At 29.7% G+C, this 12,296-nt stretch overlaps 1 protein-coding gene across 6 annotated transcripts in view; it reads right to left on the minus strand.

The window, feature by feature from the left end:
- Positions 1-526: 526 nt before the first annotated feature.
- Positions 527-12,296, minus strand: part of LOC108990408 (protein ACCELERATED CELL DEATH 6-like) — an 87,287-nt gene continuing 75,517 nt past the window's right edge. The window contains exons 1-5 of one of the 6 annotated variants that reach the window (XM_018964372.2): positions 5,288-5,317; positions 5,029-5,111; positions 3,476-4,157; positions 2,554-3,140; positions 527-1,208 (exon numbers count right to left, since the gene is read on the minus strand). In XM_018964372.2, coding sequence (XP_018819917.1) covers positions 600-1,208; positions 2,554-3,140; positions 3,476-4,115 — 1,836 coding nt within the window. In that variant the 5' untranslated portion in view covers positions 4,116-4,157; positions 5,029-5,111; positions 5,288-5,317 and the 3' untranslated portion in view covers positions 527-599. Of the gene's footprint in view, positions 1,209-2,553; positions 3,141-3,475; positions 4,158-5,023; positions 5,112-5,280; positions 5,321-12,296 lie in introns of those variants that run through there. The other 5 variants (XM_035692057.1, XM_018964370.2, XM_035692058.1 and 2 more) reach the window with 5 other exon arrangements.

A 12,296-nucleotide genomic window follows, 5' to 3' on the forward strand; every position in this document is an offset into this window, starting at 1 on the left:
AGGATAAAAAGATAAAAAAAAAAAAGAGAATGAACGAGATTTTTCTATTTATTTTCTTTTTAATTTTTATTGTGCGAGTGATGTCATTTTATCAATAGAGAGATATTGTGTTTATATTAATATATTAAAAATATTGAAAAGATCTGAAAATATTACAAATTTTACTGTAGGTATAAAAATATTTAAAATGAATAAAGAAAGAAAAAATCAAGAATATTTAAATGATATATAAAATAAATAAATAAATCAATGTATAGTGCATTGTAAAAGTCATTAGCTAAAATAGAAAAAATGTTTTAGTTGATTATTTCAGATGAAAACTTAGATAAGGAATGCTCAAAGTGAGACAGTGTTGCATGCCAGGCAGCAAAAACATCAAGGGAGTTCAATAGAAGTTGCAAGTTGTAAAAGCTTGTAATTGCAGGTATAAATGTTACTAGTTAAGAAACCGAGGTGGCAATTTGGAAACCGACAAAAACTAAGCTACAAAATTTGCAATTAAACCCTATATACAATGATATTTATCTTAAAAGAAAAAAGTTTCGTACTCATAATATTTTTATTAATTAGATCAGAAACATCTTTGCATAGTGGTTAAGTCATAGTACATACCCCCTTATTTTTCGAAATATATAAGCAAGGAGGGGTACAAAGGATAAGCAGATAATACAAGTGGGAATGGCAATATTTGAATGCTGTAACACAGCATATGTACCAGTGACAAATGCCAAAACCATTGGTGCCATGGAGGAAAGAAGGAACCAAAAGGCCATTTGAAGAAAATTACTGTGATCTTTGCAGAAGTGTTCGTAATCGATAAGCGGAATAAATAAGTGGATAAAGACAGCAGAACTAGATAGCATCAACGATAGGGCATTTGTAATGATGAATGCTTTGAAAGCAACACTATTCCTCAAAACTGCAGAGCCTTGATGTGGATGACCATCTCCACCAATGAAGCCCCCAGGCATGGTAATGCCTGCTGCGAAGGTCACAGTTGTAATGAGTGCAGCAACAACCAAATGGGCTTGAGCCGCTTTATGCTCCACTTCTATCTCTTTCTTCCTCTTCTGCTTCTGGTTCTCCCGCCTCAACTTCGACTCCTCCGCCGTCAGGTTCATATTAATGTCTAAATACCCGACTTTCAATTCTCGTACATTGACAGAGGACCGAAAATCGTATACATCTTCTAAAGACTTTGTCCACTTCTGTTAAATATTTATTAGGCTAAATAGTGAGTATTTCGTATTTTTCTATAAATTAAAAGAAAGCGGGAAAACAAAACAAATCCAAAGAATATTTGTTTGAGAAAACAAGGCGGCTGGATAAAAAATAATGGCAAAAATCAGAATATATAAAGACAATTAACTTCATATTTAAATGCATCTTACAAAAAAACATTTAGCAGTTATAAAATGAATAGAAAAATATTATCATTCCCAAGATTCATCATTATAAAACAGATATATCAAATCAAATATGTTTTGAAACTAAACAAGTTATGTACGCCAGAATAATAGGAACATGTTCTCGGAAGTTGTTAGCTAGATTTATAATTATAATTTCTGTCATAACGATATAGTACCTAGTCCTCATAATATTGATAAACGGAAAAAGTTTACATCAAAGGAAGGATTGTGGTTTCTTTGTCACATCATCTTCAAATTAAAATCATAACCATAAAGGATTCAGCTTGGACGGAATTGGACCGGGTCCGGTTTCTATTGGAATTGGACCCACGCTCTATAACCCGAAACAAGTAACACACAATACGAAAGCAAAATTAAATACTACAAACCCTAATGTCTACGTCGATTGCAATTAACATGACATTTTATTTCAAACACTTCTTCACACTGATTTAGAGACTTTGTGGGCCAAACTAAAGGAAATAATGGTAAGTATTGGAAGCTAAAAGCTTGCTTTGAGGAATTCCATAGCTATTGAGATTCTTGAAGTATGGCTTAAAAAATTTGATAAAAGAGAAAAAAAATATATTTTCTATATGGGAGAAATTGAAAAAGAAAAGATCGATCCATCGATAGTTTAAAAAAATGAATAGTTTTTTAAACTACACGAAAGCGAAGCTAAGCTAGCCGAGTTTCAGTAGCAAATTAACACAAAATGAATATTACTATCTCAAGAGCCAAGAGACTCGACATCAGACCAAAACAATCAATTAAAAAAAGTATTTTCACATATTTTTTTCCATTAAATTTCTTATTATTCCCTTCCGTTTAGAAATGATTTGATTATATTTAAATTTATTATATTTAAGTAATATAGATGTGATACATAAAATCAATTTAATTTAAAATCGGTTTAAAATTTAAAATTCAAACCACATCAAACTAATTTATATATTATCTGATGTACTGATACATAAATCAGTTTAATTCAAAAAAACTAAAAAACAATCCGATTTGATTAATTATTATTCTATGAATCCCTTTGGTTACAGTATAACTTAGCATATCTTATTGAAAAGAACTAAATATTCAAATATTAAGTATATAATTTTATTTTTTTAAGAAAGATAAAAGATTACGTTACCAGACGTTCATTGAAATTAAGTTGGCAGATTTTACTTCGTAAGATTTGCAGAGCTTTCTGGTTCTTTTTGTTGAAGACCATTTTCTCAACTCTTGGAGATTTCAGGAGACTCATGACGTAATCATCAATATTATTAGTGCAACAGTGATGGAGAGGTGTATTCCCGTCGTTGTCCTTCTGATTCAAAAGATTCCGGAGAGACGAATTATCTTGGAAGATTTCCGCTGCATCTCTTGACCTCCAGTCGTTGCTCACGGCGAGATGGAGTGCATTGCAGCCTTTATTGTCAACCACTTCGCAACAATCCGGACACATTGATATAATCTCTTTCGTTACTCGTATTTTGTTGCGTAGAGCTGCAATGTGAAGAGCTGTCCTACCCTCTGCGTCTTTCATATATGCTACATCTCTATCAAATGCCAGCAATAGTTTTGTTACCGTAAAGTTGCCCATATATGCAGCCATGTGAAGCGGAGTCCAACCATTTTGGTCTGCTTGTTTACATAGTTTGCGTCCGTATCTTTGCAAAATGTTTTCGGTCATTCCTAGTTTGCGTCCCTTTCTTTGCAAAATGCTTTCGGTCATTCCTAAAAGAAGTTAAACGCACTAAATTAATGTAATAATTTTCTGAAAAACAAAAAGGAAGACATTAGGAGACAGAAAAAGGACTATTCAGGTGATCATTTAATGTGGAAGCCGTGTTAAGTAATCAGTCCTTGATCATCAAATAAAATTTGTATGTACAAAAGGCAAATGCAGGACAAGGCAAATGCAGGACAAGGAAAACATCAGTCTTTATTATTTGCAAGCTTGTTAAACACGAAATTAATCTAAAACCGTCCCTGTGCATATCAAACATTTTTATATTTCATGAATTAGATGTCCTGTCAAATTTGATACCATCACATAAAATAGGCAATACCTTCTTGCTTATGTATTGCTGCAGCATGCAAAGCCGTTATACCCAAGGGGCCATCATAAGCTGGTGACTTCAATTTGTTTAAAATTTCTGACACCAAATCCGGATAGCAACTCTCGGCAGCCAAGTAAAGTGGGGTCTCACCAGAAGCATTAGCACCGAACGAAAATTCTTGATCTACACCCATTAGTAACTGTTTTACTACTTCAATGTGATTGTACCGTACAGCCTCATGTAAGGCCGTATCTCTTTCATTGTTCAGCTTCCCAATCATCTCCTTCATAGCTTCAACGACTCCACTTTCAAGATCTTGATGTTGGGATTTTTGATGTTCAATTAGGACTTCGACGATGGAAGCATGCCCATACCTTGCCGCCAAATGTAACGGAGTATCATCGTCTGCGTTGGCTTTCAATAAAAGTGACGGACACTTGTCTAGTACATCTTTCACAAATTTTGCCGCTGAGGCTTGGTCAGTTCCTCCAGTGGCTGGATACTTTTCTTCAACGAGGATACTTGAAATGCAAATATGTAGGATTGTGTTTTGATTAACTGTTAAAAACGAATCAAGTGGATCGGAGATATCATGTTCCAAGGCCTCCAGGTTTCCTAGTGCCGCCGCTTCATAGATTTTAGGATCCATTGCAGTGATGGACTTTGTATGCCGCACAGTCGTGATTAGTACCTGCGGAGGCCTCAATGCAAAACAACAGATCAGTACTCCAAAAAATCCTATGTTAGCCACAAGCATTCATGTAGTTGATGTCACATTCAAGATTTTTCTATTAACGCGCAAATCCTCTATATATATATAGATTACAGAGTATATAGATTACTAAATGATCAACATTCTGAACAAAACCGAAGTTTTCTTACGAAAAGAAGCAGAAAACGTTCTAAACAAAAGTTCCATTAATTATTCCATTACAAATAAATTGAATAACACTTATTAATTAATAAACAATTAAAATTGACAATAAAGGGATTGTTAATTCTTTGAAATACCAAACATGACCCTCTGTCTTCATGTACCGTTTCTTCTGTGAGTGAGAGATAGGAAATGATAGTTAATTTTCTTCTAAATTGAGTAATGTTTTTTTTCACCTAGTTGCTAATTAATGTGAGGAGCTACGCAAGAAAGCCAAAATTATTAACCATTTCTATATAATAAGCTTTTATACACTTTAATATATAATGCAAGAAATTATAATTAATAGGAAAAATAAGAAATCACGAGACTTTAAATATATACTTGGGATAACGAAGTTGGTTTCCTTTTCAGAATGTAAAAATGTCCAAGATTGCATCCCTCTCCATCATATGTATGTTTATATTAATAATATATTTTATAGGATTTATTTTTTAAAAACATTTATAGTTAATCAGTAATAAAGCAATATCTCAGATCCAAAACTAAAAAATAAAAAATAAACACTCTACAAGCAAATTACTTATAATTAAGACAAATTCATCACTACCACATGAACTACGTACGAACGAGACATTTCACCATTCATGAACTATTTATAGAGAGCACAAATGAAAAAGAACCTTACTAATTCCAAGTTAGTATGTAATGAGCGGAACCAGCTCCATTAATTTCCCAGAAATAAGCTTACTTCTCGATCGACCTCATGACCTGAATCCAAATGAAGAACAATTTAATGAGCAAACTCTACAATAATGAGAAAGAAAAGAAAAGGAGGGTCTTGGGTTTGTCGTCTTCCAAAATAGTACTGGGTAAAAGAAAAGAAAGGAGGCGGTGTTGAAGGGTAGGTGGTGGAGCTACAAGCTTGGAAATGGCATACCAATTACCATGTGAAGAAAGAAGACCTTATCCTTGATACTGAACTAGTGAGTGATGGAGGTGAGACATTTATACACAAGCGCTTGATCATTAGGCGTCATTGTAGACGTAATCATTACGCGCCATGGAGGAAGACCTTTGTCTCCATACGGTTTAGGAAACGTGCGCTTTCTCAACTTTTTAAATTTTAAATTTTGAAATCCATTGTCAGTTTTACCAGATGGGAGGGAAAGTTATAACAAAAACGAAAAAATAAAAATAAAACAGATCGACTCCTTTCTGTAAAACACAATAAATTAGGTGTGCTACCCACCCCTACAGGCGGGCCCACCCCATCCCCTGCCCCCAGGATGCAAGGGTGGGGTGCGGGGTGGATTCCCAATCTACCTCGCCTCCATATATTTAAAAAAAAATATTACATTTTATTTAGTTTAAAAATTAATTATAAGTGTAAAAGTAAATAAAAATATATTTTTAGATTCAAATTATAAATTTAAATTTTGTAAATATGACTATAATTTAAAAATTATGTAATTTTTAAATTTGTTAGTATATATTTTATATAAATTGTAGTGTATTAACTTTTAAACTATGTAATTTTTAAATTTACTAATACATATTTTGTGAACAAGTCTAACAAATTGTAATCTATATTTATATATATAATTTGTAAAATATAAATATATATTTATGTTTATATATATATATATATATATATAAATACAAGCGGGGGCAGGCAGGGGAAATACGCAGCGAGCGGGGTTGGGCCCTCCCCACCACCTGCCCCACTAGGGGCTCTAGATGCGGGGTGGGGGGCCCTGCCTCCACATGGGGAGCGCTGGGTTGCCCGCCCCGCCATGCAGAGGCAGGGTGAACAAGGGTGGGGTAGTGGGGTGCAGGGTCTCGCTGCCCACTCCTATAATAAACGTGCAGTTTGGACAGTGAGATGAAATAAAATGATTTTAAGTAAAAGTTAAAAGTTAGATAAAATATTTTTTTTAATATTCTTATTATTTTCATATTTGAAAATTTTGAATTATTTATTATCTTTTATGTGAAAATTTTAAAAAATTATAATGATGAGATGAGATAAAACACATTTTGTATCCAAACGAGACCAAAATCTTCGTTTAGATTTGTGAAACGAAAATGCTAATATGCCGCCTGAGTTTGGCTCCTCATTTTGACTACTCATGTATTTAATTTTTTTTTTTTACTTAATGTTTATGAAAGTGATTTTTAATGTATTAATGTATTTTTTATTTTTTTAAAATATTTAAATATGTTAAACAAATATGAAAAAAATATAAATTCATGCTAGGCGCCTAGCATGACTCTTTGTGAAAAAGACAGTGGAAATCTCTTGCAAGATAGGTCACTATGAGCAATGTTAATTTGGAATTCGGATCATGAAGATTTTGGTTTAAATATTGGAATAAAAGATTTCATATATGTATTAATATTAGGGATGATAATATGTGATACGATTCGTAAATTCAAAACAAATATGATACGAAATTAACGTGTTTAGATTTTCTGTTAACGGATCCGGGTTAAAACAGATTAATCTGTTAAGACAAGATTTATAAACGGGACAATAACAGATCAACCTGCTTAACACGAAATTAATCCGTTTTAACCATTTTAAAATTTATTTCAAAATTAAAATTTTATTATTGTTAAGTTGTAATATTGGAATATCTTAGTATGCTTATATTTTTATTATTGAGATTTTAATTTTAAACATAGGCTGATATTTGTTTTTGTATGATTTGTAATATTTGTTTTATTATATGTTAAAATTTGAAAAATATTGATATATATTTTTTAAGATATTGTGGTTATTAATAAATATAAATTTTAACTTTTATGTGAAATTATGTTAATCTAGTTAAATGAGTGATGTGTTTTAGTTCAACTCATTAAATGAAACAATTGAGTTTAAATGAGTCGTGTTGTATTAATATATTTTTAATTAATTATTAAACGGATCAAAATGAATGACATAACATAATCCGTATCTAACTAAATTAGGTTAAAATTTAAAAATTTGACACATTAATTTAACGAATTAGATTCGAATTAATCGATTTAATCTAATATTCATAACTTGGAACGGAAAACACAATTTATCATCCTAGCGGAATGGGGCTTCAAATTGGTTGTCCGTTGCGAGACCTGATGCCAAATTATTATTATTATTATTATTATTTAGTGAAGGCGCCAAATTATTGAAGGTAAACTGTGCCATCAAAGTAACCGTACATGCATGTCTAATAAAAAATAAAACTATTTATATGGATTTTTTTTTAAAAGTGAGATAAAATAAAAATTTTATAAATAATAATAAAATAATTTATAAATAGTAGTGAGATAGTTTGAGTTAAGTATTTTTTAAGTTTTTAAAAAATGAGAGATAAAAATATTATAAAGTTAAAATATTATTAAAATATTATTTTTGTTTGAGATTTAAAAAATTTGAATTGTTTCTTATTTTTTGTTTGAAAGTTTAGAAAAATTGTAATAATTAGTTTGAAAATATTTATATTTAAATTATGTTTAAAAATAAAATGAAATGAGATGAGATAACTGATTAGAGGGCTACATATGGAGACCTCGTTAAGATTACTGTACTATGATACCATTGATCTGACAGCTGACCACACATAATGGAAGATTGATATACTTACAAAATACTTAAAAATACCTCTTTATCCAAACCCACCTAACTCACCAATTATGTAATCGGTTTTAATTGCATTTTCTCTTTGATTTAAAAAAATGCATTTATTTTTCTCTGCATGCATTATGTTGAGTAGTTTCTCTAAATAAGTTAGAACTTTTTTGGATCATCACAGTAAAATATGCAGTCGACATAAGAAGGTAAAAGTGAAGGACATGTTACCGGTTACGTCCACCGAACGTGCATTTTGTACTCTCTTTGTTTTTTTAAGTATTTTTTTAAATCTTTTTAAATATATTTCTAAAGAAATTACAAACTCATTCAAAATACTTATTTAAACATTAAATAAAAGAATAATAAATAAATAAAATAAATAAGAAATTATCTATTGGCACGCTCGGTAACTTTATCATCTTCCAAGGAGAAAATATTGGGCGTGCACATATAATGAGCATTCAATACTTGTACCCAATCACGTTGTGCTGCGTATGGCTGATCACTTCGTTGGTTTTTTGAAATGAGATAAAAAAAAAAAAAAAAAAAGTTGATATTAAAATTAAAAATTAAATAAAATATTATTATAATATATTTTTTTAAGATTATTTTTATTTTAAGTTTTGAAAACATTGAATTAGAATTTAAAAAAATTAAATTTTTATTATATTTTGAATAAAAATTTGATAAAGTTTTAATGATTAACAGCATCCTCAATAGAATAGCTAAAAGCTAAATTCATTGAGTATTTAGCCATTAAAAAATACAAAATGATCACAATGAATTAGCCAAATTCTAAATAATTAAAATTTAACTACAATTATATTCAAAATAATTTCCAAATTTGAATGTTCATGTTCATAGGCCAAATTCTTATTTTATGAATTATTTCTCTCTCCAGCAAACCAACATGTCCAGTTTTTAGAAATGTTTGTTGAATGAATGCTCTCTTCAACTGTACGGGTTCTTGGATACTCTGTCCAAATTTGATAAAAAAAATATATAGTTAGATGAGAATGATAGAAATTAGTAAAATATGATAAAGTAAAATAAATTAATAATTAAAAAATTAAATATTGTTTTAATTATTAATTACTCATTACTATATAATAAATAAATGGATAATTTAATGTAAAAATTTGATGTGAATATCCAAAAATAAATTTATTTTATATTATTTTATTGTTATATAATGAAAAAATAGTTTTTCCAATATGAAGATTTATGTAAATGGGATAGCCAAAAGTTAAATTATCATAAAAAATGTATTTTAACTTTATATAATCCATTGAGAGTGCTCTAAATGAAATGAGATGAGTTGAAATGAATTGTAAGATAGTACTGCAGGCTCTGATCTACAGTACCAAACTACCAGATCATGTTGCCATTACCACATTAATACCTAAGACTAAAGTTTAAAAGAAAAAAAAAAAACATTACAAGTTAGGTGGTAATTTATTCATCATTCCACACTCCATACAATACATTTATGATTTATTTATTTATTTTAGTTTTGTAGGGATGTGTTCCACCCGCCATTCACCAGGACATTCAATCTGCAACATGACCTTCAATGATATGTTATCATTGAAGTTGTTTTCACATTTTTTTTTTCAAAACATAGTATGCACAATTTTTCATAAAATCAACATCAATTTATTTTTTTTTTATGCAAAACCTATTATAGGAACCCCACTTACCGGAAATTTTTTAAATTTTCTAAATCTTTCCACAACTGTATTGAACGGATATCAATCGTCGCCTATATGAAATACTAAACGTTACTACTACTAAATATATTCTTAACTTATTAGTATAATTTTATCAAATATGACAAAACAACTTAAATTCATTTTGAAAATCAACTTAGCCATATTTAAAACTTATTTCTTTATAAACTATTATTGAAATCATAATTTAATACTATAAACATATAATGTAGTAGAAAATCGTAAATCTCTTAAAAAATAGTAGTTTATAAAATATCCTTAACAATACTTACATTAAAAATCATTTTAAACTACTAATCATATCTAATTTAAAACTATCAAATATTTATTTCTATATAATAGACTTAAAGTGTTTAAAATAAAAGATTAAACACTTACATGAATTTACTACCAAAATCTAGTTGTAAAAAAATATAGAAACTTCATGAGATTTAGAATTGCCACGTGAAATTATTACTCTTAGATGTCGTTTGAAGAATGAGATGAGATGAGATGATATGAGATGAGATGATATGAAAATTTTGTAAATAGTAGTAAAATAATTTGACTAAAGATGTTTTACTGGATTTTAAAAAATGAAAGCAAAAAAATTAGAAAAAAATATTATAAACTTAAATATTTTTAAAATATAATTATTAATATTATTTTTGTTTTATAATTTGAAAAGTTATATTATTTTTTGTGATTTGTTTGAAAATTTGATAAAATTATAATTATTAATAATTAATTAAATATTTAAAATTAAAAAGTATTTATATTTAAGTGATATTTAAAAAATAATTTTTGAGAAATTTTAAAATAAGATGATATAATTCGTGTTTCTAAATTGGCCTTAAATTTCCTCCAATTGACGAGCATCATATCACCAGCAGGTTACTGGTTATCTTTTGCCTGCACGAGGAAGACCGGCTCTTTTATTTTATTTATTTTTAGTTTGAAAGGGCCGGACAGTGTTGCGGATTTGCTTCCAATGAATAATATTTTAGACATACAAATCATTACTCGATTCTATTTTTTTCTTATTTTATGGGAAAATTAATATCTTCATGTTAGAAAATATTTTTTATATTTGAAAAATGTTAGTTTTCCCCTTATTTTGTCCCTAGATTTTTTTAATAAATATTAGTATATATTTTTATAAAATGTTAACAAAATTTTAAGAAATATTTAAAATAAAAAAAGAAAAAAAAATATAAATGAACTGAGGGATCTTAATATTTTCTGGCGCTGCTTCCACATGATAGCTGCCAGTTGTTTATAATCGTACAATTATTGAAGTATTTAAAGTGTGCCAACAAAAGTAGGTGGCAAGGACAGCATTTAGTGTGCTCTTTATTTCGTTTTCTCGCATTTATTTACATTTATAGCTAACCTACCCAACTTTAATATTGTCAGCGGAAGCCGACAAGACCGTCCCTCGCTTCTAGTACTGTACCCTTTCATTATTTTCATTTCATTGTCACGTCCAACGTCCACACATTAGTAATGATAAATGTGGTCATTAGTAATGGTAAATGTGATCGTTGAATGTATAAGTAACATGTAATTTCTTTTCCACCAAGAAAAGGGTCGTACAATAACAATAAAATAGATTAGGAAAACAAGGATGGGTGGGAGCATTCGATAGTTTGCAGGTTAAAGAGAAGTTGTCAAAGAAGAACTTGAGGAAAAAAGAGAAATGTCGAAGGGTGGGGGGAAAATCGTAACTTCTCTTCGTGTTGATGCCCTTCCATTAAAGGACCCAATTGCAATGATTAAAAACATCGCAAAAAGGCAAAGTAATTTTGCAGCAATTATTTTCGCCGCTAAAGTAACTCAAATCGCTGCAAAAGGGCACGAGAAATGTCCCTTTCATTAAAGGACCCAATATCAGCGATTAAAAAGGTCGCAAAAAGGTAGAGTAATTTTACGGCGATTATTTTCGCCACTAAAGTAACTAAAATCGCTTCAAAAGGACACGGGAAAAAAATTAATGTAAGAACTCAGCGGAAAAAATAAATCGCTGTAGATAGCGAATATTTGCGATGATTTTATTTTTTTCAAACACAAAATAACCGATAAAAGTACATTTTCTTGTAGTGAATCACAGCAGTCATGGACGGTGTGTAACTACACTGCCTAGACACGGTGCAGGGACAACTTTTAAGCTGTGTCCACAACTTTCGCAAGACCTATGAAGTTTTCGTTTCAATTTTTATCGCTTCACTATTCATAGAATATTTGCCAAAGCATTTTCATCAAAATATCACCAAATGCATCTGCCTAGGCCCCCCACATACACGAAAGCCTCCTATTTTTATTATGTTTGCAACAGTGTAAAATGTCTAATTAAAACAAAAATGTGAGAGAAAAAAATCCATGAAAAAGGAAATACAAAAAATTAGTGTTTTAAATTAACTTTTAACGAATACATCTAATTTTTATTGAATTATTTTATCTTTGTTTCAAGTTTAAAACAAAGCAAACTAAATAGCATGTCAAAGAAGATTAAACGAATACATCACGTTAAAGAAGATTAACGTGAAATTATCACGTTAAAATAGTTGGCATCACGTTAAATATAAAGGGAAGCTTTAGGCTATGTTTGGTTGTAAAATTCAGCTGAATTCA

This window comes from Juglans regia, chromosome 7, assembly GCF_001411555.2.
Source record: "Juglans regia cultivar Chandler chromosome 7, Walnut 2.0, whole genome shotgun sequence".
Classification (NCBI taxonomy): domain Eukaryota; kingdom Viridiplantae; phylum Streptophyta; class Magnoliopsida; order Fagales; family Juglandaceae; genus Juglans; species Juglans regia.